This window comes from Phoxinus phoxinus (genome assembly GCF_949152265.1).
Source record: "Phoxinus phoxinus genome assembly, chromosome: 20".
Taxonomy (NCBI): Eukaryota; Metazoa; Chordata; class Actinopteri; order Cypriniformes; family Leuciscidae; genus Phoxinus; species Phoxinus phoxinus.
This window is the reverse complement of record NC_136895.1, coordinates 14,677,700-14,703,718: the sequence shown is the minus strand read 5'-3', so window position 1 is coordinate 14,703,718 and position 26,019 is coordinate 14,677,700. Positions and strand designations below refer to the sequence as shown.

Sequence of the window (26,019 nt, the reverse complement as noted above, 5' to 3'; positions counted from 1 at the left end):
AGAGTACACTGTTATATTGACAACATGACTAAGCAATTTGACTGTCTTATCCTTACACAATGACCAAGGACTTGTCATTCTGATGGCACTGACATGTTTATTGACACAGATATTTACTTTTGACTGATTTACTAAGGATTTTGAGCAAGAGACTGGATTTTGCAGGCAATCCATGGTGTTGTGCTATTTGTACAAATTGTTTTGAGAAATGCACTTACTGTTTTGCAAATGTCGTGGATGATTCGAGAAATGTACCAAAGCGACTGAGGAAAAACTGTAATCAAACAAATAATCAACAGATGAAGATAATAGATTTTGACAATAGTTGCAGCTTTAGGGAGATCGGGGCTAGTCACACGTGAACTATCTCAGTAAAGTTACATGAGCCAAAAGTCCAATTACATAAATTTCTATATTTTTGTTTTTAAATGTTGCGGATAGCCTAAAATTACCATTTAATGTTGGGTTATACTGTGACAACTTACCTCATTTGGTGTTAGTATATTTGATCCCTTGATAAATAATAGTGTAAAGAGTTTTAGTCAAGACTTTAATGTATGTGACCAAATAGAACTGTCTGTTTAAAACAAATCCATTCAGATAAATATCAGCTGGAATAAAAAGAGTGTGGTTTTGTTTATTTATGTATTGATTGATTGATTGATTGCCGTTAACAGTATACAATCTTAAACAGTGACAACACAAGACGCATACAAAAAGCAGATTTTCAGAACTATGCCATACACGAGCTCTAATAATAATCGGCTAAAGGGAAAATACAGCACCTCTGGATGTGAGGACCTCCCCTTTAAACGCCACAGCTCTCTCGCTCAGTTGCTCTCCCTCACTTACAACCAGACGCGTTCAGACGAGCTTTACAGTTCTTCTCATATATTCTCCAGGAGCGAGCACGTTCTTCATCACATTATTGCCACATGTGTTGTTGTCCTCGTGCAACATTGTAACATTCGGAACGCGGGAACCGCGTCTGGAGTTCCACGATAATTTAACACTGCTATCAAAAACGTGAGTATCACAACTTGGTCTCTTCGGCGGCGTTTAATTTGATGTCATATACAGTGATATATTGGATTAAGTGTTCACCATGTCAGCTGTAAAATGTTTAACGTTGAATTAAAGTGCGACTGTGTTCATCGCAGACGCGCGTTCACGTTTAGTTTACAAGAGTTCTCAGCTGTTAGAGTTACTCAATTCAATTTCTTACTCGAAAGTGAATGTCAATGTTGGGGTTTTGTGAAATAATTTCTTCTGGTGGTTGAACTGAGATGGTTTATTGTGCGCATCACAAGCACGTGCGAATCCAGTTTGTTTGCTTTTGTTTAAACAGCTTGTTGCAGCTGCTCTTCGTCCATGCATATCTATCTATCTATCTATCTATCTATCTATCTATCTATCTATCTATCTATCTATCTATCTATCTCTGACAGGTCTGTAGTAGTAAGACACATGCATCATGAAAAAAATACTTTATAAGGATATTTTGACTGAGTTGCATTTATTCTTTTTTTTTTTTCGTTTACATGCATTTATCTCATTCCTGAATGTGTATTTCTGCTGTTCCAGAGGTGTTGAGAACCTCAAGATCATTGCCGTCCATGGACCACCTGTAATTCCAGGTCGGTATTCCCAGGGATTGACCTTGGACCACAGCCATGCGTTTGAACTGAAACATGAATTCAGTGTATTCTCCCAAAGGTATTCATCTTAATTTCAGGATACACATCTAATTTTCTCCATAATCTAGTTCCTTGACCTCAGATTATAGGTCATCATTGGACACTTACTCTTTGTGTCCTTCACTGTTGGACATTCACTAATAGATTAGAATGGCAAAGTGGTTAAAGGACTATTTAAGTTTTGGGAGCAAACGAGTTCCCCCGCAACCGCCGAAACCGGATTACACAGAGAGTGAGATATTGAAGGCGTATCGTGCACAGAAGAACCTAGACTTTGAAGACCCTTATGAAGACTTCGAGAACAGGGCTAGAAATGACAATGGGTCAACTGAAGTGCCCCACATGAGCTTTGGATCCCCTTTAAAAACCTCAAGTCTGGATATCAAGGTCGTTTCACCAAAACATCGCCTCATAAAGGTGGACTCGCAAGACCTGGGACGGAGCAAAATTCTCCTGAGCTCCGTGTCTTTAGATGAAGCAACAGATCCGGTAAGTAATTTAAATATCAATATTAGTAATCAGTTAATTTTTGTCTGTTTTGAGATTATCTGCATTCCATTGGACGATTAACAGAAGTCTGACCATCTCAATGTAAATGTCCTGTTTTCAAATATTTTGGAGTGTACATTTTTGCCATGAATAATGTGTAGAATGTTCATTTAAAGGGGAACTTTGCAGGGTTTTTTAGCTTAATTTTCCTTAACTGAACAGCTTCGGAGTCGGTGGAATGGTTATATTACTTTTTTTCGGGTTGAATGGTGGCTGTCTCACTTCCCCCTGGTGCCTGTGAGTGGAAAAACCACCCTTGCAACTTTGGGCCGGCGGGCAGGAAGTATCGCGTGATATCAGGTCTCGCGGTGTAACAAATTGCTTTACGGCAACAAAAAAAAAAAATCTGCTAAAGTTCTGTCATTATTGCGCTCCCTCACGCTGTTCGAACCCAAATGAAGAAGACGTTTTAAAGAATGTCCCATCTGCTTTGATGTCGTTGATCTACTAGCCTCTGGTATCTGTGCGTCGCCAACAAGTTTTTACGACAGTGTTGTCAAATATCTATTCCGAAGCTGTAGGGGGAGCTCTATAGAGAAACCTGCGAGCAAAAAGCGAGAATACAGTGAAGAAATTCCCGAAAATGCATAGCTCTGCTTTAAAGTTGAAGTTTGTAGTTTAAACGCAACCAACCAGCCCAACACAAAAACATTGGCTTAACCCAGGGGTAGGCAAGTTCGGTCCTAGAGAGCCGCTGTCCTGCAGAGTTTGGCCCCAACACTGAAAAAAACCTCACCTGGCTATAGCCTTAGTAATCCTGAAGTCATTGATTAGCTTGTTCAGGTGTGTTTGATTAGGGTTGGAACTAAATTCTGCAGGACAGCGGCTCTCTAGGACCGAACTTGCCTACCCCTGGCTTAACCAATGGTGTGTCTGGAGGCGGGGCTATCTGTTTAACCGTCCAATGGGATATGTGTGTTTAAGCAACTTTGAAGTAAATTTCACAAATAATTACAAAAAATGGCAAGTGACATTGAATTAAATGTGAGATTTCGAAGTCGAAAGACTGAAATAGTATTTTCATGTAAAACATCCTCCATTAATTAGTTTTATTTACAACTAAATATACATTTTTACAGTGTATATGAAAATGTTTTTAACTTGTATATTTAATTATTTATACTTAAACTCAATATACACAATTTACAGTGTTTCGAAACGTTGAGTAGGTGAAGATCTGAGGGGTTTTAGGGATACCTGAAGCTATCAGGTCATGAAATGCATAAAACAAACTGTCAAACAAGTGATTTGCGGTGTGAAACAATCTCTCATGTAAACCCTCTGTTAACCCTGCATTAGATTAAGTGTCTCGGAGCACCGTAGGTGTCAAAACCCCTTGATCCACCAAAGCTGAAGCTCTTGAATAATACATAGTTTAGTTAGGCTGGTAGGGATGGGGCAGTCCCATAGAGAATACACATAAGAGCCAGAAAGGTTCTTCCTGTGATCAGACATTGAGTAGAGACCCAATACTGGCAGACAGTTGAGGTATATGCACACACAAAGACACACACGGACAGACAGCAGCCTTCAGTGGAGTCTCATTGATTGTAATCAGTACTAGTGATGAGCGAGCTGATTGGTTGGTCTTGAGGAACGACCCTGCCAATGCCGCGCCATCGATTTAAATCCCAATTTAATGGCGACCCTCTAAGTGCATTGTCTTGCAAGCATCGTTTCGCATCATTCCCTGTTAACCTTCATTAATTTCCACCGTAATCCTAATTACGTTTTTATAGCGTTCCTAATGAACATTTCAGATTTACTGTCCTCCTATTCTTGTTAAAGATCAACCAGACAATGGGAGAATTGACTGGTGGGAAATCGGGGGATTGTTGCACGCCATAGTTTGCAGCCTGAATGGTGCCGCATGGAGCCGTTGGCTAAAGTCCTTGTTTGAGAGACCATATGGCCATCTTTGTAATTGACCCAGTGCCAACTGACTGAGGGCTTCCTTCCGAGCCTGGATTGGGAGACAAACGCACCTCCCTCCTAACATGCTCATCAACACTTCCCCTCAGCCTCCTTCTGCTTCACGGGGGAAGGTTGCACATTTTTGCGCGTCTGGTTTTCAGCGTCTCGCGCTTTATGAGGTGCTGTTTCTGAATGCACTTGTTTGTGAAAAAAAAAATCAAATTCTGTATAAAATGGCTTTTTTAAAATATTTTTTATAAACGTTACAGGTTTTCTGTGCTTGTTTTGTAGAGCTGAACAATTTGACCTAAATATTTGATTTATATATCAATATGACTCCTTAAAGGGACCTTTAAAGGTGCAGTAAGCGATTTGTGAGAAACACTGTTGATATTTGAAATCAACCCAAACAAACACTCTTCCCTTCATTGCTCCGCCCTCAAAACACGCAATGCAAGGGTGGATGTCTCTTGTCTTTATCATACTGAAGCAAAGCAAAATAATGCTTTGTGAAAAATAAAACGAATATGACAAACAAGGAAAACAAAAAAATCTGCATGCAGTACACAAGATTATATACAAGCAAGAGTTAATTGTTAGTCGCCTGTAGTACAGCAGCTTCAGACAAACAATGACACTCAAAACTGTTCTGTTACTATAGCTAACATCACAACAACAGCATATCTTGCTTCTGTGAAACAAAGCAAAACTATTGTTACTCGCGTATGGAGCAGAAACATCGCAACCTCAGTGTCCGTTTTCAGGCCTTCCTGCTTGGGTCTCTCCAGCGCTGGAAAGCTTTTCTAAAATTAACGTGGGTCCTAAAGCTTTTTTCCTCTGAACTTTTCTCTTTTGTAATGTCTCTCAGCCATCTCTCTCTACAGTCTTTCTTCAAATCTCGCTCTTGCTCACTCTGTCTCCTCCCCATCATGAGTGGACATGCCCTCTACTGCTGATTGGCTCACTCTCTCTCTTCCCTTATCATGGGTGGACACGCTCCCTTTTGCTGATTGGCTCACTCTCTCCTCCCTTATCATGAGTGGACACGCCCCCTACTGCTGATTGGCTCACTCTCTCCTCCCTTATCATGAGTGGACATGCCCTCTACTGCTGATTGGCTCTCTCTCTCTCTCTCCTCCCTTATCATGAGTGGACACGCCCCCTACTGCTGATTGGCTCACTCTCTCCCCTCCCTTATCATGAGTGGACATGCCCTCTACTGCTGATTGGCTACAAGCGTGTTGTGCTGCACGGTCCGATCCACTCTCAACAGTGTTTCTCAGAAATCGCTTACTTGCCTTTTAAAGCTTCTCTTTTGATGACAACAGGCAGTTTATAAGCATTTCTAATTACAAGTGTGGAAATATAGTTGGGACATTTTTGTTTCCCGTGACACAAACTCTGAGTGTAAATAAACGTGTTGCTGCACCTCATTTAAAACATACAGCGCATTTAATTAAATCGCGGGAAAAAAAAACATATCACGTTTCTGTTTTATTTTTCAATTAATATTACAGCCCTAGAATACACTAAGCTGCAAAAACGCATCGTTCAGAAATTGTCACATGACCAAATGTTTACATAAAAACAATTAACCAACTGTTCTCGTTTCAGGTGGTTCCATCAGCTCCAGTTATGGGAGATACCGACTACTCCGACCCATTCGATGTTCGTGTGGACCCGCGTCCCGAAACCGCCCAGGGCCCAATCACTCCTGAGAACAACGGCTACATGGAGCCCTACGAGGCCCAGAAAGTGATAACCGGTCAGTCAAACTTCTTCTCGTTTCTATTTTGGTGTCTGTGTTCTCATGCCCCAGGGGAGTCTGGTTTGCCCTTTGAGTCGTATGGAGAGAATGAAGTATGAGTGTTTTAAGTGTGTCTTTCTCAGCGAGTCCCTCAGTCGCTGTCAGTCATCCTGTGCCGTCAGACGGTGACTCACTGCTGATTCTCTCCTGGAGTCTCGCAGATTACAGTTCTGTTTATGTAATCCGTTTCATTGTTTTATTCCTTCCAAATTGTTGTTTGCCCCCTGCACTTGCTGTATGGAGAGATCTAAGTTAGACAACAAAGAAGACATTGGATCTGTGAAGACATTGGAAATGTATGTGAAGACTAACATTTAGCTGATTTCTAAGATACCTGGCCAAGTTTTAAGGCAGCATTTTATATATTGTTTGCAGTTGAAGCAGTCCCACAATGCAATGGTAGTAATGGCAGAGCCCAGAGAAATGACAATTATAACAAACTTATGTAGAGTCATGATGTCAATTTGTTGGCCAGGAAGGCTAATTCGACATGGGTTCCCTCAGAAATTTCCTATGGGTTTTTAGAATAGCACTTTTTGATTTGAGAAAATGAGACTAGCATTAGTTGAAGAAACTTTCAGTCTAGTCATACCTCAAATGCTAAATTTAATTGTGATGCTAATTTCCTCTATTTTTACATTACTTTGCCACCACCTAATGCTTATTAAAGGTAGGGTAGGTCAGAATTGTCTAAAAAAAACTTTTATTCAAATTTGTTTAAACTGTCTTTATATACCAATGCATAATTAAAATGTAAGTACTCTGATAAAAAGAGTATAAAAATCGAGTGACTCTAGACCGTTTAATCTTCATTAAACACAGCTCATTAATTCCATTCACTCCCACCTAAAAACGGGTGCGCGACTGCGCGCACGTGGGCAGAGCCAGTAATAACGGCGGTAGTCATGGCGACGTCGAGTGACAGTCGCGCAAGCCAATCCTGTGATTCGTCCCGAATGGAAATAATGAGCTGTGTTTAATGAAGATTAAACGGTCTAGAGTCACTCGATTTTTATACTCTTTTTATCAGAGTACTTACATTTTAATTATGCATTGATATATATAGAAAGTTTAATCAAATTTGGTAAAAAGTTTTTATATAAATCCTACCTACCCTACCTTTAAATTGTTGATTATAAAAACACAAATTTAGTAACTCTATTAAATGAAATCTTTATCAAATCACAAAATGAATATCCATTTTTCATACTGTACAGTGTAATATTGTGACATCGAAATTGTTTTAAATGACTTTTTAGTTTTAGTTAGGTTTTAGTTTATTTATATTTAGGCTAAATTGGTTTAGCAGTATCAGACTATTTTAATTCCAGTGCCTCCCTAATTTGTTCTTCTGCTGATTCAAAACAACCGTTTGGCAAGTTATTTTTGGCTAAAAATGGAAGCATAATATTCCTCAAAGGTAAATGGGTCAAATTTTAAAAGTTAATTTAAAATAGGCTTCTAATCGGCATTTTAAAATGTCAGTTTAGAAAGCGTATGCTTAAAAACGCAAGGTTGTCCGATTCGTTAAGCATGTAATGTAAGCATGTAAGCAACTCCATCCCTAACAGCTTTATGGTTATTGTAGTCTTTAATTAGCAACTTGTTAGAAACATTTTAAAGCACACAATGGCTACAGAAATGAAATAAGAGTAACTTTGTGTCATTTATGTTGTATAGCAAAACACGGTCTTATTTTACTCGAACTGTTATTCTGAAAACCTACTACAAAATTTCCTCGGGTAACCCATGGTTCAAAACTGTTAATGCTAACTCTTCTTGGGATATTGACTAAAGACCTGTGTTTCATTCACAATGTAGTATTTAGAAGTATTAGTTAAATAGATAAATGTATTAAAGCGGCCATTCCAGTTTTTCTCAATCACTTTGGCTAAATTCTCAAATGAGAATTATTTTTATATTATATTAACTTTTAATTAAGTTTAGATCTCTGAACAGTTAGTTTCTTGTTCACATCAGATTTGAATTCCTCATTGATTTAAGGCGCAAATTGCGTGTGTTTTGGCACGTGTGCAAAAGAGTAAGTACAATTGACCGTTCGCAAAGACCCGCCCCCCTTAGTTACTGTCGCTATGTCCGGCAAGCTACGCCGCTATCACGCCACACCATGTTCTCATGCAGTGAAAAATACATCGCGGAGCAGAGAGGAGACTGACAACACACTGACAGCACAGACCAGGTTACTTTTGATATTAAACATATTAAACAGTCTCACCTTTCAAATTTGGTCATTTAAAAAAAAAAAAGAAATTTAAACAATAAATATCGTTTTGTGGCTCTTTAATGTGTCTGACAGATCGCTGTAGAGCATCAGTCAAAGCTGCTCGTGAACCGATAATCTCTTCCTTCGTTCATTTATAGCATCAAATAAACATGAATGAACATAAGAAGGAATGTTGTTTTAACCACGGAAAGGCGTCAGTACACTCTGTTTTTCAAGTTCAAATCCTCCAGCGTTAATCTACTAAGGCCCTGTCCCAAATGGCACACTCCAGACTTGTGGACTTCCTCAGAGTCCACACTTTGGTGACGTCATGTAGTGCAGACCTATAGGGCCCTTGGCGTGAGTCCACGAGGGCGCATTGAGAGGTATTTTTGGGACAGACTCGATCGTCACGCCGGAAATAGGAAGACGGTCTGGTTGTTGTTTAAATATTATATTTCTACATTTACATATGACTCAGTAAAGCCCTGTCATTCGGTTCTATTTATTTAATGAATCATAATGCATTCATAGCCTATTATTCAGCAAGCTATTTATGTTTATATTAAATATAAATATATATTTATGTTTGAGACATCAACCACTGGTTGATGACCATAATGTTTGTATAAACTGTAGGTAACAACTTGTAAAATGTACACATAGGTTATACAAAGCGTAATGATATTTACACTTAAATATTTTCTTCTCAGCCATGTTAACAATAGTCCGTGAGCGAAAGCTCCTCCCATCCGTTGTCTGATTGGCCTTTCGCAAGGATTCCTGGGTAGTTAAAGTGCGTGAAGCCTGCATCCATGCGGGCTTCGCGGAAGACCGCTTCAAGGGTACAAAGGGGGCGCTGCTGAGCACACTTCAGAGCATTAAAATGACGAATGGGACGGCCTACGGAGTCGTAGACTCAGCGAGCACGCACAATTTAAGTCCACGAGACCGAAAGTCCACATGAAGTGCGCCATTTGGGACGGGGCCTAACTCTTGACTGCTTTGTCGGACAAAATGGCGGATGGCGAAGTATGATTGGTTAGATCACCTGTCAATCAAGCTCCCTGCGAAGGGTCAATAGGGGATTATCACGCTTCCGGGTTTACTGGGCGGGATTTTTCAACTTTGTGCATGTCCACTTCCGGCGCAGTTCAACAATGGCTGAAACGAAGGCTAGATGTCACTGCTCTGTTCCACTTTGTCAATCAAACAAACAACGCCAACCTCATTCAAGTTTCCATGGATTCCCGACTGAACTGAGTCTAAGGAAGAAGTGGATTAAAGCTCTCGAAAAAGAAACCGTATCCCTTGTCCACTTTTGAGCGGGAATTCGTAATTACAAAACGAAACCGGTTGTTGTATTTTTAAAACGCAAAATTGAACACCAAAATTTTAATTTGAACGGTAGGCTACACCAAATGCTGCGCAAAAAAATAAACTGACAATTTTTTTATTACTTTTTGCCCCTTAATTAAACATTTAAAATATTCACAAATTAATATGGATTTTGTTGTTGTTGATTTATTTTTCTAAGACAAAATTAGAAATGATATTAATCCTGCAGTGCTGAATGAGAAGAGCCATATATATGTCTCTGGAACCACAGCCTACAGAAAGGTGATTTATAGGCTAATGATAATAAATGTGTCTGAAAAAATAACGAGGCATTTTAATTGTTTTTAATATACTATTTTCTAAATCAGTGTCGGCTAAAAACATATCCCCATCTCCGCTGTTAAGCAGATGCGCCGTTAGAGAGAAATGCACCTTTCATACGCATTACATAATCAGAATGTATTAGCTTTCGATTCTAATTTGTTTGTTTTAAAGTGGACATTTCGAGCTTTAGCATACATAGGCTATATTTAGTTTCAGTTCTCGCGCTCCTGTTCACGGAGATCATGAAAGCGCACCTGATTGTTTTATTTTATTTGACAAAAGCACAACGTTTTCTTGATATTGCGAGTTTACACAAATAAAATTAGTTGCGAATAATGTATTATTATTTTCTGTATGACCAGAAATGATAGAGTAGCCTATTTTAAATTGTTTCACTGTTGATGGGAAAATGCGGCCGCGCGTCCGTTCCATGCAGTGCGCGCTCACACTCCGCTCCACAAACTCTTGGATATGTGTCAAAAATCTTGTGTTTATTTGTGATAATCTTAGCCCTGTATTATTATGGTCTAACCCGCGCGGCTACTGACAGTAATGCAGCGCAATATGAAAGACTTCGTCTTAGGTTTAACAACCTATGAAACTAATAATGGACAATATGAAACTAAAACGACATAGCCTAAGCTTAATTTAAAATGGCTTAGGAATATGCTATTTAGAGGTGGATAAACGCTATTTCAGAATTTTGGGAGGTGCGCAAATGGCGTTTACGTGCGTTTAGCCTCCACTACATCCCTGCCACCGGGGATAAAAATAATTAAACAGAGGCAGGGATACATTAAATTGACCAGAAAGGGGTAAATCCCACGGTAAATCGCACCCTGGATGCAGTATAAATAAACTTAAGGTCGTCCATCATGGGTGATGAGTGATTCACCGGAAGTGGCAGTGCACAAAGATCACTGAATGCGGAAGTACTACGTATCAGCGTGATAATCCCCTATTGTCTAGAATTTGAATCTAAATACACATGGCTTGTTGATCAAAACTGATGAGTTTTTTTTTTGTTTTTTTTTGTAAAATTGTCAAACTCTTCAAAACTTCTAAACATTCTTTCATCGTGTGAGCCTTCACATCCAAAACGATCCATTCAGTGATCAAAATCTGTCAGACATGCTTGTTATATTCCATAAATGCCAATGACATGGAATGTTTGTAATGTCCGCTAAATTGGCAAATGCTGTTGTAATGAAATGGGAATCACAATCTTGCCAACCAAGTTTGGAAGTAGGGCTGGGTGGTATGACGATATTACCACGGTATACATTTCTAGATATTTTGTTTTATCGTTTATATTGCAATATGGAAATATATAGCACTATTGACACTGCAGAGTGATGAAATGCATGAATGCGAATATAAAGAGCGGGACATGTTGAATTTGGTTCTCTTTCACGTCTTGTAGCGCTTGAATGGTCGAATACACAAACAATTATGTCAAAATGCTCATCGTGTGGAGTAATTATGTAAACGTCTCTGAGAGAATGCGCCGTTAATGCAGCGACAAATGCCAAAAGCTCGGTCAGTTTGTGCTTTCACTTTTGAGGAATAAGTGAGCTTGTTTATCTTAACACCTTTATCGGAGTGAAGTCATACACGGCTTAAGCATAAACCGATCAACTCGGCTGGATTTTTGCCCCTTTTACCCTGATTTCTCCCGGCATGTAAACGTATTAACCTACATTTTTTAGGCTTATTGAAGTGTGCATAGGCTATATGACAGGGAAGTGTCCTTACTGTGCATTTACTGTGCTGAAATGTTGAAATACTCTTCCGTTTTAAATGCTTTATTTACATTACAACAGACATCATAAATGAAATACTGTGAGTCAGATACACAAATGATTAGGCTATGTTTTTACCTCACTACATTAAAAAACAAAACAATGGAAAGGCAATGCAGTGGAATGCAAAAATGCATTCCCTGGTTTTCAGGGAGATTTCTGCTTATTTTCTCCTCGTAAGACCCCAGCATCCACTTTAATTTCTCCTCAGATCGGTCTTGCCTTCAAGGCAGCCTCATTTAATTTTCAATCCATCTCTACAGGTTAATCTCTTCTCTCATTCTCCATCAGTTCTCAGGTATGGGGAATCTAGCTCACGCGTCACAAACGCTTAACATCAACACACACTCCCATAGCTCCCTCACTCGCTCCACCTCAGGGTCGGTCCCCCAGGGCCTCCCTGTCGCTATGGAGACGGTTAAGGAGCCCAATAGAAGCAGGATGTGTGAAGGTTAAAGTTTGTCTTTCTCTTTTTACTCTGGTTTCTTCTCAATCCTGCTTTTTCCTTTCTCTCTAAAGCGCACATCCATACCAGTGCTTCTTTTACTGGTAGTCCGTTCCATGTCTGGTGTGTTTGATTTCATGCTTGACATAATTGACAAAAATCAGCTATTATGAACAAGGGATGCATAATATATTGGTACCATATTGATGGGTCGATACGTCATTGTGCCATCTCTAAGTCATTGCACATGCGCAGTACTTTTTCGGTTTTCGATCAGATCAAGTTTTTAATCGGATTTGACCAATTCATTCTGAATGACATGGTTACAAGTGATATTTTTTTATTACGACTGTGCTAGTCGTTCGATTACAATCGGATTATTAGGGTCCATGTAAGTTGTTATCATTAGCAAAAACTATTAAACATTGTTTTAGTTACTTGAAAAAAATCTAATATTAGATGAAAATCTTGCCTTGCCAACTAATTAAAATAAATTAAGTTTAAATATGAACTAAAAAAAATCATAGTAAAATTACTAAAGCTTAAAATAAAAATGGAAAATATTAAGTACCGGTACTATAATGAAGTATAAATAATACTACATTTAGATTGCGGTCATCTAATACTAACTTAGTTAATATGTAAAAAATATGAATAACAATGTTAAATGTAAGCTTTAGCAAATCTCAAAATTAATATTTGATTTTTTTCATGCTGTACATTATAATGTTGTGATGCTGAACAGTGTTATAATAGTATCATTAATATAATAATAGTTTTATATTGTGAATTAATATTGCTAATATTTTGATTTAGGTTTTAATTTTACTTTTAAAGTTCTAGTAATTTAGTTTTTTTGTCTTTTTATTATTATTATTATTTTATAGTTTCAAGTTTAAATGAGAAATGTTCAAAAATGATAAATGTTGCCTTTCCGACTAACTGAAAATTTAAGTTTTAAAAAATATATATATATTATTTGATTAGAATTAATGTTTCATTTTATTTTAAGTGATACATGTTTTTTATGGTTTTAGCTAACATTAATAACCCTGATCCCAAAATTACATTGTAGCATTTAAAATGTTTGATTTTAGTTTTTAGTGTTCTATTTTTAATTTATTCAGACAAAATAGTTTAGAATTTGTCGTTGTTTTCAGTTTATCTGTATCGACGAGAATATAATAATGGTGCCTCCCTACTTCAAGTTCTTCTGCTTATTTAAGACAACAGTTTAGCAAGCTAACTTTAGCTAAAATTGGAGATAACACACAAAAAAGTCCTTAAGAGCATCACATGTTGGCGTGGCGTTTTGTAGCTGCAGTTCATGTCATATAGGCTTTTAACCGACTGTTATGTTTTGTTGAAAAGCCCTTGAAGGTTATTCAGACATCCTGTTGTTTGGTTCTTGTCGTTTGAGGGGTATGATAATGGAAATGAGAGAGAGACCCCAGTCCTTGAAATTGGACTCGATCTACAAACGCACACACATGTACATCTCTTTCTCTCTTTGTTAAGCCCTCCCTTATGAAACCAGCAAGCTGTGCAAACACAATTTGTCTCTCCTTCAGATTCATACCCCGCCACTCTTCACCAGACATTTCCATAATTAATGTGGCCCAGGCGAGGGAGCCCAGCTGTGGAGCTCAGGGAACATATCGATTTATTGATTGATTTAACAGTACGCCCTGTCTCGCAACGTTTTAATGAACGTCACAATGAAACTTAGTCTAGAAGATGGCTGCTCGCGAACCCAACTGGTAATCTCTCAATAATCTTTGGGCCATCAACACAAAGTCTGGTCTGGAAGAGACCATCTGATGGACATGTGAAGTGACCAAACGCAGTTTGTTTTTGTTTTAAGGGGTCAGAACTGACTTTTCTGAATGAAAATTTGCAGAATGGAGCACGATCAGTGTGAAAGAAAGGTTGTAATGGGTTTGTTTGGTGTTGCAGAGCTACAGAGGAGAGCCGGTGGTGGAGCAGGAGTTTGGGGGAGAGGGGAGGTCCAACTCTACGACACCCCGTACGAGGAGCGCGTCCCAGGGCAGCCGGATCTGCCCGAGGAGGGCAGGGAGAGCCGGCTGCCGCAGGACGACGACAGGCCCGCCGATGAATACGACCAACCGTGGGAGTGGAAGAAGGAACATATCTCTAAAGCTTTTGCAGGTACACCTTAACTTGCTCGATTTTATGCGGCATCCGACTTTTGGGGGGGGGATGTTGTCATCAAAATTCCTCATTAAAACAATTCCGTATAGTGAGAGATACGTTTTTCTTTTTAATTAATCTACTTTATTATCATCTTTTAAATTAAATCATTAAATCATTTTAAATAAAAGGTGCATTGTAATTAATTTATTTAAAAATGTAAAAAACAAAAAAGTCATTTTAAAAGTTAAGTAAAGGTTTAATGTTTTAAGTAAATGTAAAAATTATTTCAAAAATTCATCATTAAATTGGTTGCTGCCTATTTATTGATCCTCAATTGTATTAATTTGTTTCCTTTTTTTTTTTTTTACATTTTTGAATGAATGAATTAAATTAATAAATGAATGAACAAATAAAGTTTGTAACAGTTAGGTGTAGGTGGGGTTTTTATTTTATTTTAAAATGACATTTTTTAATTAAGTAAATATTATTATTATTAAATATATGGCCTGCATGTATCTAGTCCCTATATAGTTAATTGTATAAATTTTTGAATAAATGAATGAATAAAATATTAAATTAATAAATAGAAATAAATAAATAAATATAATATACTTAATTACATTTAAAATGAAGAAATCAGAAATGTTCAAAAGTAAATTAATAAAGGAATTAATTAATTAATTCTGTGGGCGGCACATCTCCACAGTGGCATCCAATGGATTAATCCAACATAATTGTGAGATTTAGGTGAGGGATTCAGTGGGAAAGTATGTTTCATTGTTGCCTATGCCTGAAAAAGGCGCAAAGGAAAATCAATTCGATCAAATCGTTGAATATTGTATTACGCTTGGAAACGTGTCACGTTATGGAAGTCAAACGGGTTGCGCTGGCTGTTTCATGTTAATTCTGTTTCATGTTCAACCACTGATCTGAGGCCAGTTTTATAGATCGCGGGATAATGATTTAAAGTGTTTTGGGAACAGATTCCTAGAACGGCAATTAGGAACCACAGAAGAACCAATCCAGCCTGTAGGAATCCATTCTTAATGTTATTGCATTGATTTTTCATTTTGTTCTTTGGTTTATTTTGGTTGAGGTCATTACCATTTTTGTTTTTTTTGGTGGCAGAGAGAAGTGAAAAGCGCTCCATATGGATGCTATTGGATCTTGTGAATCTGGCCCCGTGTGTGTGCGTGTTTTGCAGAACTCACGGGCAGTAGATGAAAGCGGTGCCGTGGGGCCAATCCTGTTTAATTGAGCTGTATCTCAGCGTCAGGGGTCAAGGTGACACTGGAATAAATCATCCCCCGCCTCACTCACCACACACACCTCCAAAACGCATACACACTTTTCCCCATTAATTAGGGCCTTTCTCAGCATGTCTGAGCTTCAGTATAGCAGAAGCAGTGGTCAGCAGTGCAATGCGTGAGCACAGCACTAACCCACATCCAAACCGCAATGGGTTACTGCCGCAAAAGCACTCTGTATTTTTAGCTGAGCGAGAGAAAGCGAATGGAAGGGGTCTGTGGTAACTACTGATCTGACAGCCTGCTTTTGTAGCACAGAAATAAAGTAAAGAAATTAATAAACTAAAAGAAAGCATATCTTGTGAGCTCCCCCTAATAAATCTGAACGATGTGGGTCTGGTGGACCCTGATTATTCAGGGCTTCCTTAACCCCGACTAGTCAAAGGTAATAGTCATACATTTTATACTAGTCTGTGTTGTAGTGTGGGGAAAAAAATGGGCCCTAAAATTGTCTCTTTATTTGTTTATTTTTAATTGAATTTTGATTTTTATCATTTTATTTTTATTATATTAAATCTCTTTAGTACTTTGATATCCATCCATCCATCCATCCATCCATCCATCCATCCATCCATCCATCCATCCATCCATCCATCCATCCATCCATCCATCCATCCATCCATCCATCCATCCATCCATCCATCCATCCATCCATCCATCCATCCATCCATCCATCCATCCATCCATCCACATACATACTGGAGAGCTTCGTTAAGACCAACTAGTCAACTAATTGTCTGGTATTTGTACTTTTTGGATATTTCTAGTAGTGACACTGCTCCACCACAGAATAGTGATGCTGACTTGTGTGTGTGTGTGTTTCTTCGTGCGAGTGAAGAGATTTGTGTGCAGAGACGGGGGTGATGTGAGGAGGGGGCTAGCCTTGCGAGTGGAGGGCCGCAATCAGTCACACACTGACACCTCCGCTCTCTTCAGCCTCCCTCCCTCTCTCACCCTTTCAGCTCTGACAGGTTTGTCCTCCTGCAGTGCTGACACACTCGGGCTGATAAACCACCGCAGGGGTTCAGGGGCATCTCGATCCACCTCCTCCCCCATCTACCCCTCCAGCAGTGCTGATTATCACACTCAGGGGAGAGAGGGAGTGAAAAAGACAACTGGACTGAGAGCGGGATGAGCTGAGGGGGACAGAGAGACCGAGGGACACATTAAAGCATCTTTAGCACGTATACAGCCAATTTCAATTTTAGAACTGCCCTGTGATTGGACCGTTTCAAAACCCTCAGCCATTTAGATGCTTAGTTACTAAAGGTGAAGTATGGAAACGTTTTAATTACGTTTTATTTGCCAAAGTGTTATGGCCAAATTCTAAGGCAGCATCACATGTATTCTCATAAGAAAGGCATTCCCAGAATCCATCGCCCTGAGCTCAGTGGAAGAAAAATCACAATTGTTTCCTCCTTCAACCCAGTTAAGCGGAAACCCGCCCCATACTGTTGCTGATTTAATTGGTAAACTCAATTATGCAGTCACCTATCAAGCAAGGTTCAGACAAAAGCACGATGGCAGGTCAAGAGAAATGTTGTGTAAAAATATGCTAAAATATATTGATCTATATAAGTTGATTTTATTGAATTAAAAACTACCATTTAATTAAAAACAGACTAGATAGTTTTACCCAAAATAAGTGTTATTTAAGCTTCTAAGAGTATTGCGTTATTAGCTTAGCAACATGCTCTAAAATCTCTACTCCTAGTTCTAATCGCGCCGTTTTGCTTGCCAGGAGTCGTAGCCAATGAAGAGTGTTGTAAAATACTTACGAGGTTATGTTTCAATGAGCACGCTACTGCGTATGATGTCAAAGCCGCTCGCTAAGCTACAAACACTCAATCTCAGTCAACGGTACCTGTTGAGTGTTTAGAAACTTGATGGTGGTACTGTAACTAAGGTAAGGTTAGCCAGTCAGAATAGTGGTCATTAGCATATAGTCTTAGGGCACGTTTACTTGACAACAATGTACTACAAACAGAAACGTTTTGCGAACAGACATCAACGTTGTCAAATGATCCCCGTTTACACAGATTTGCGAAAACGACTAAAACGTTGTGTTAATGCCAGGCCAGTCGTTGGCGATGTCACTTTGTAAAGAAACACTACGCGTCTAGTCTGAACACATAATGTACATGATGTCACCCGTTTTCACAAATTCGTATTTTTGTAGTTTACACGGTGGCGATAAAGCTATAGTTTTCAGGCCATCAAAACGCCGTTGTCATGTAAATGAACGTCCAAGACGCATATTAAGTTTTTCAAACAATCCCTTAAAAGCAAAGTAGAAAAATGTGTATCTGTCATAAGTGGCCCTAAGGGAAAAAAGAGCATTTTCCCAGCTGTTTGCGATACATTGTGTGATTGCACTAAATGTGACTGCAATGTCGCATAAAACATGTCTCAAACTCCTTTGCGTGTGTGTTGACATACCTTCACAACAGATGGCTTTGTTTTATTTGCATTTCAGCTCCGTTTTCCATCTCGGATCGGTTGTTAAAAGTGTGACGATGACAGTAAAATCTTGGCCTCAGTCCAGCGAGTCTTAATTAGGCCATTGCAAAGCTGTCACTATCCACTCAATTACCACAATCACTTAAGCCACACGGCCGCCCGGCACGTCCCTCAAGCCTCTCTGCACTCATTACCACGCTAATCTACCACACAGATGCATTCAACAGCACGCCACCGACCGTAGATCACCCAGTCACACCAGTAGAGGATGCGAACGCTGGTTTAACCGTCTGGCATTTTGTCCATCAAGGGTTCGTTGGCTTGTGTGTTCTTGTTGCTTTTGGGGTTAATGGAATCATGAAGGATTCCGCATGCAATCTAATGTATAATAGACTTGTTTTCGAATGTGTCCCCTTTAAAACTTCTCCCACACTTCTTTTGGAAGGGCTTTCGGCCCAAACCGAAGTGCAACTGGATCAGTTGTGAGGCGGATTTGGTCTGGCTGAAAGTCCTGACATGGTTTTCGTGTGTGAAATAGAGAGAGAGAGTGGTGGCTCGCTTGTCCCGGGTCTGTCAAGCCGCTGTAAGCAAGCCCAAGGGAAGTGAGAATGGCTCCTATATCAATTTATTTCCCTCTCTTTCTCTCTCTTTTTCTCTTTGTGACAGTAATGAAAAGGCATGTCCTGGTAACTCGCTCTCGCGCAAATACACTGAGGCAGGAGAGGGAGAAATGCATGTAGGGGAGGGGGGGATATCATCTCACTTAGGAGGAAAAATGAAAGCGAGAGAGGAAAGAGGGCGGTAAGTGGTTTACAGAAGATAAAAAGCTCAGACAGTGGAACTGAAATGGATGAATGTAATGAAAGGGGAGAAATGGGATTTTCTTAGCACTGTTTTCCGGTAATTACGTGAACAATAAGTGAGGTAAATAGCACATTAGCTTTATTTGTCATTGTGTCCATTATAACGGTCTCTGTGCGGTAAATAGAATTGTCTAAATTCTCATATATCAATAGATCAGGGTGATGTACAACATATTTCTGATTATTGTGAGAATGTAAAATGTTAATCCAACACTGTTAAAAATATATATACCGGTATGCGCGCGCGTGTGTGTATATATATATATATAGCAATATTTAATTAATATTTATCTACATATTGCACATTATATGCGTGTGTGTGATTATGTAGATATTGATGTTAGTAAGATGTAAGTGAAAAAATATATAATATATACTTTATATACACGTGTGTGTGTGTGTGTATATATATGAGATATATTGTGTATGTGTGTGTATATATATATATATATATATATATATATATACCAAATTAAAAAATATGCATCTATAAAATATTCTGTATTATAATGTGCTGCTAACATAAGTAATTTAAATATTTTTGTGTATCCTTGGATCCCTTGATATTTTTTAACTAGATATTTACTGTATTGAGATATAAATTGATTGTAAAATGGCTGAAAAATGTTGATTTATTTAGCTGTATCCCCAGACTTAATTGTCACCATTAGCAGTAAAATCTGTGCATGTTAGATGCCACAACATGTTAATTGAATCCAGATACCAAAAAAAAATCTTAAGTTTTAACAGCGCACATAAAATGCTACCAAAGCATAAAGCGCATTAAGAGTTTGTTTGCACCTTCAGTAATAACATCTGTTGTGTAAATTGAGACTTAATCACAGATTTCCAGTGATGCAATATCGTTTCTTTTTATGAGATGCTCAAATGAGGCTTTCATTATCCCAGATGGGCTCTCACACTTAGAGTAATATGCCGTCTCGGCACATTTCTAGCCACAGACGCATTGCTCTATAGCCTTGTGCTTTAGTGGTAATGATGTACGAATGGTGTGGCCATCTGTCCCAGCGTGATGTATTGTAGCCCAGAGATGACCTTTGTGGCGAGTGGCTGGAGCTCTTCGGTGTGGGTTTTTTGCAGGACCGTGGCTAACAGGCACTGATGTGCTGCCCTTTGTCAGCCTGACTGGGTCTGACAGGCATGCCGGAACCGCAGGAGTGATGGGACAGTTAATGTGGAGCATTATAGTCATACAGGGAAGGCCCAGAGAGGTCTCAAACCAGAGTAGACGTTGGGCACCTGTGGGTCTATAGAGCTGGAGAATGAGGAGTCTGTATAGATCCATTAGGTGTAAGCAGTGTATACATACAGTAGTCAACATTTGAAGTGGATCAAAACCTTTCATCAAAGTTATACATGAATTTTGAACAATACCCGTTCTTGTCTTAGGACTTTTGAACTTTTTTGGTCCCCTTCAGATGTTGACCACTGTATATATAATATTTATTAGGGATGCACCGATATGAACATTTTGGCTGATACCGTTATTTCTTTATATCTGAAAACTGATAACCGATATATTGGCCGATAAAACTAAATCCAAATTTTGATATAATTGAGAGCCTGGTTATAAAAACAAAAGTCTCACAATCAAAAGCCATTTTCCAAGCACACATTAATAATGTTATCATTATATTTTATGTAGCCTATATATGACAGACTTGCACTGCACATGTTGCACTTCATATTTTACGCAATTCAAAACCGTCATGGCGAACAGTGCGCATCTGAAGTGTCTCAGCTGATGGAAATTATGCATTATTTATCGGCTTTAAGATATCGGGCAAATTTTTTTATCGGGCTGAAAACTAATTAACATATTAGCCGATAAATTTTGCATCCATAATATTTATCAATACAGAATGATTTTTATATATATAATATATATACACACACATACATATTTATACCGGTGTGTGTGTGTATATATATATATATATATATATATATATATGTGTATGTGTGCGTGCGTGTAATTTTAAACATACAAATATATATTTTTTACATTTATTAATGGCATGTTCCTTGATTTTTATATAGTCACGTTTGACTTTAGTTGGTTCATTAAGAATTACACTGGATTATTTGTGAAATCATCTGAATTATTGTGGATTACTTACAGGGTTAGGCGGGTTTGAAGGAGGATTAGCAGGTCCACTCTGATTCTGGTTCTCCAGATGGGACCATTGTACCGCGCCAGGCATCAATAATGCACAGGGAACGGGGCGAAAGAGTCTGTGACATTCTGTCTTCAATAATTCACCAGTCAGCGGGGGGACGTATGGGCCCGCCTGTTTCTTTTTCCAAACATCACCCCGTCGTGTTCTTTTCGAGAGGGCGCGATGAAGGGGGTGGAAGTGTCGGATGGTGGTCTGTTTATAAAGATGTCACACACCTCCCCTTTGGCCTATTCTTCATCTTGTAATCCTGTTTGAGAGTGTGATGTGCTTGTATGCGTTACAAGACGCCCCGCGTAAGTATGCGAGTTGCGATGGAGATGCTTAAATATGGAATTTGTGGGCAAATATTTCGATTTTTTTACCTATGCTAAATAGCTAATTATTTAAAAAGACTAATTAGATGAATTAGACCGAGAATAAGATGAATTATGGACCGGACCTTTTACGGTTTAGTCTCAATGGAACGTACCGCATCAAGTCAAAGTTCTTTTTGGAATTCAGCACACATTGTGAAAGTATGGAATTTCGCAAGCAGCCAAACTGACTGAAATGAGTGTATCTAGCTTAAATGTGTCTCAACGGCCCCTGTCTGAGTGTGTATATATGTGGTATTAATGAGATTTATGGGATTGAGATGGTAATTAGATGTTGAGTCAGCTCTCACATTGCATTTCTGCCTGATAAGCACTGACATCGGTGGACTGTGTCTCTTTTCTGTTTCTCACCCTTCTCTCTCTGTCTTTCACTGTCTGCATTACTCACTCTGCGCCGACATAGATATGAAAGATCTGACCGAGCTGCCATGGCCTCCTCCGGTCGGACAGCTGGAGGAGGAGCCCGTCTGTGGCGAGCAAGGTGAACTTTGACCCCCTCCTCCTCACTGCTGCCCCTCTAGTGTCCTGCATCTGCCGAGTCGCTGTATTGCTAGGAACCTCCCGTTTGATTTCAGTCACTCCCGCTCAGAGCTGCTCTCGTCACGGTAGCATGTGATGAGTGCATGAGGTCAGTTCTGTCCTCCGGTCTTGTTTTCACTGGGGATGCACCGATACTATAATTCTACTGATACCAGCGTTGTAATGTTAACTTAAACTATAAAAAAACGTTAAACTTACATGAAAATTAGAAATAAGTGAAAGTAGATGTACTAAAAGTATTACAATTGAAATACAAATAAATGGAAATGTATAAAAAAAACTAATAAAAATGATAAAAACACTTAACAATTACCAAAACACTGACTAAAATTAAAATATAAAAACCATTTCAAAATATAACTAAATATTATTATGGTATATAAATTGTACTCAAATAACACTGGCCGATACAGATAAGCCGATAATTGTAGTATTATGGTATATAAATTATACTCAAATAACACTGGCCGATACAGATAAGCCGATAATTGTAGTATTATGGTATATAAATTATACTCAAATAACACTGGCCGATACAGATAAGCCGATAATTGTTTAGCCAATAAATGGCCGATATTGTAATTCTAAACTGTTTTGTCTTAAAATGTAAGACTAAAATAAATTATTTTAAATGCGACAAGTGAATTTAGACATCTCAACGTTATAACATACTGTTAGAATTTCAGTAGAATATGTATATTAACAATGTTTAATCATTCTCCATGTTACCTGGAACTAGAAATTATTTGTTAACAAAAGTCCGCCAGGATCACGCTGGATCCTTCACTGGAATCTGAAAGTAACTCCTCTAAACGTTGACTCTTTGAATTCTTGCACCCCAGTTGACACCATTATGACAAAGCTTGCCAAGAAGTATTTCCTACTAAAGAAAGGTGGTATTTGAGTCTGGTCAAGCGTATCCATAGCGGACTGTTCAGAGTGGCCTTGGATGGCAACATGCCTAGTGCATTATGGGTGTTGAAGTTCTCCTACCTATTTGACAAAAGGAAAGACACCAGCCTTTTTTTCGGTTTTCTCTAGTCAGGTAGCACCGATTTCAAATATTTTTTTTCACCTTTCTACTGTATAGGCTGGCAAGTTTAATTGAAAACACATTTTGCCAGCTGTGAAGTGAGCCCTAGATGACGGCAAAGATAATCTAAATGTAAAAATACGAGAAATGAGCATTTAGAATTAAATGCCTACCTACTGATAAAACTAATTAAAAAAATATCAGGTGATTACCAATAAGGTACCGATCAATTGTGCATCCCTAGTGTTCACACTTGGTTTGATCCAAACTTCAGTTCGATTAACCCCTTCTATGGATCAGCAGGTCTCTTTTCACATTGTATTGTTTGGCTGTGAACCCTGATACGTTTGCGTTATAAATGTGACGCCTTCATTTCCAACAACCCTCCTGTTTTATTACTCCTCGTTGCCCTGGTTTAGACTCCTCCTGCTCTGCATATTCACCTTTTTTTTTTTTTGATCGTTTTAGCCAGGTATAATGCGACAAGCTTATTTGTTTAATATATCTGATATTTGGAACAGGATTTACGACCAATCACATTTCACGATAGGTGGCGCAACTCAGCAGCATGACAGTTGTCCGATTAAAAAGTATTTTGCTCATCCTGTTGTTCACACTACGCCACAAACCACATACATCATCTGAAGCATAAAACTAAGACTAACATGAGAGTTTTATCAATTTCCAGTTTGTTGCATCATTCCTGGTTAGGACTGAGTGGCATAAAACTAAGACTAACATGAGAGTTTTATCAATTTCCAGTTTGTTGCATCATTCCTGGTTAGGACTGAGTGGTAGAAAACCTTACGTGTTAACAACTATCTTTAATCACTTTTGTACTTCTGTTTGATGTTGAAGTGAGTCTTTTTGTCTCTCTCGCCGTGTCCTTCATACAGTGCAGTTTGAGGGTGCAGAGTGGGACCGTTCCTGTTCTCCCACAGAGCGCCTGAGGTGTTCCAGGCCTCTGCAGACCACAGGCAGCATGAAGCTACGCAAGCCCAGCGATCCTCATTCCACGATCGGGGAGAGAGTGGATCCCAACCTTCCTCTGGAGAAACAAGTGTACGTCCAACACGTCGCCACAAACCATTAGAGGTTTGAAGAAAAAAAACTTTGAGGAAAAGAGACGGCCAAGCTAAATGAATTCCGCCATTAGAATGCTATCCTGTAATGCATCTTGTGATTTGCTGACCCTCATGTCGTTCCAAACTTGTACGTACGTTCTTTCTTCTGTGAAACATGAAAGAAGATACCTCGTTTTTGTCCACACAATGAAAGACCGTGAGATCCAGTGGGAGACATTTTCTAAATATTTTCTTTTTGGTTCCACAGACGAAATAAAATGTCATACGGGTTTGGAAAGCCTTGAGGTTGAATAAATGGTGGCGGAATTTACAGTTTTGACATTTCCAAGATACTAGCATGATGGTGTCACAGTGTGACTCTCGGGCCTTTGGGAACGTCAACATAGTGTGTTATCATTTTATGATTGAGAATATGATTTATAACTGTGGTGTGCATGGTTACTCCATTAGAAAGTGCAGTCAAGTGCGTCCAAAAGATTGCTACGAATTAGTCAGCTGTTCAGGATACGAAATCCCCCAGACACATCAACCTCAGTGAGACAGCAGCTGTGGTCTCACGGGGCACATGCCACGACTGTCACAAACACACACGCTCACTTCTCAAAATATTTACAGGTGTCATATCCACACATTTGTATTGCACCAAAAGCAATGGTAATTTAGTTTAGGTGGACCCTTAGAATTAAACAACCTCCGTGTGAATGTTAAGTCTGCAAAATCATAAAAATCAAATTGCACAATAAATAAAGGTATTGTCTCCCAAACGAAATAACCAATTCTGATTTGCCTGAAACGAGTCATCAATAATTCCAGTCTTACTTCCTGCTCAAACCTATGTAGGTTTGTAACAAATTTGCATAATACCAGCCTATGCTTTTCACTGGCTGCTCACGAACATCTACTTTAACCCGCCCTTAAACACTGTAGTTGTAGCTGAGGCCTGGAAGAGTTTGGTTTGTGTAGTCGACATGTAGAGAAGACTGTTTTCAGCACTGCCAAAGCAAATCCTTTTTGCATGCACTTCCAAAGGATACGGACCCAGGCTCGAATTGATATGGTACAACTGACACTATTGTTACTGTTTGTATCACTGTGTATAAAATACTGGGGGAGATCTGGAGATACCGACATGTTTCCTGGAAACGGTGTGTAACGGGGTTTGAGATGCGTTTTCTCTCGTTTGGTGGTTGTCAAAAATGTCAGCTCAATCAGCAGCAATATGTATAAACCGCGCGGTATGAAAGAGACAGCTCGCGGAATAGGTCCAAGTAAAGTCGTTTACAAATGTGTCCGCTGCAGCTCGGTACACGCAACAATTTAAGATATCAGAAGACATGTTTGCATATAAAAATATAGCATATCAACAGTGATCAGCAATAATGATATGCCTAATACTCACAATAAAAATAATAAGGTCATATAGATCATAACACAAGTCTCTGAGGTAAGAAGTGGATTATCCTTCACCTGAAATGTTCTCCCTTTGGCAAGGGCAGTGACTGTAACATTGAGTGTATTTTGTAGTATTAAAGGCGTTTTTAAAACCGATTTAATCAGGCTCCAAAAAATCTTCAAAAAGAACACAGAATGGCCTTCTCAGCTGCCATAGTTGCAACTCGTGTGTCATCAGAACAGGGTGTTCAACGCACCACCGTTTCTGTTTAAAAAACATTTTGCAACTTTTTGTCTGGTCTGAACGCAGCCCTGATTGGGCCATCTGACCAATCAGAAATGAGTAGACCAATCACAACAGACTGGGTAATCTGACCAATCAGAGAAGAGTAGACCAATCACAACAGACTGGGTCATCTGACCAATCAAAACAGCTGGGGCATCTGACCAATCAGAGAAAAGTAGACCAATCACAACTGACTGGGTAATCTGACCAATCAGAGCCAAGAA

The 26,019-nt window shown here is 39.0% G+C and overlaps 1 protein-coding gene across 3 annotated transcripts in view; it reads left to right on the top strand.

Annotated features, from left to right (window-relative positions):
* The first annotated feature begins 593 nt into the window (after positions 1-593).
* Positions 594-26,019, top strand: part of shdb (Src homology 2 domain containing transforming protein D, b) — a 29,368-nt gene continuing 3,942 nt past the window's right edge. Inside the window, exons 1-7 of one of the 3 annotated variants that reach the window (XM_079593679.1) lie at positions 779-1,026; positions 1,585-1,716; positions 1,842-2,186; positions 5,775-5,925; positions 14,057-14,269; positions 21,863-21,940; positions 23,929-24,094. In XM_079593679.1, the coding sequence (XP_079449805.1) occupies positions 1,848-2,186; positions 5,775-5,925; positions 14,057-14,269; positions 21,863-21,940; positions 23,929-24,094 (947 nt within the window). In that variant the 5' untranslated portion in view covers positions 779-1,026; positions 1,585-1,716; positions 1,842-1,847. Of the gene's footprint in view, positions 1,027-1,584; positions 2,187-5,774; positions 5,926-14,056; positions 14,270-21,862; positions 21,941-23,928; positions 24,095-26,019 lie in introns of all 3 variants that reach the window. The other 2 variants (XM_079593681.1, XM_079593680.1) reach the window with 2 other exon arrangements.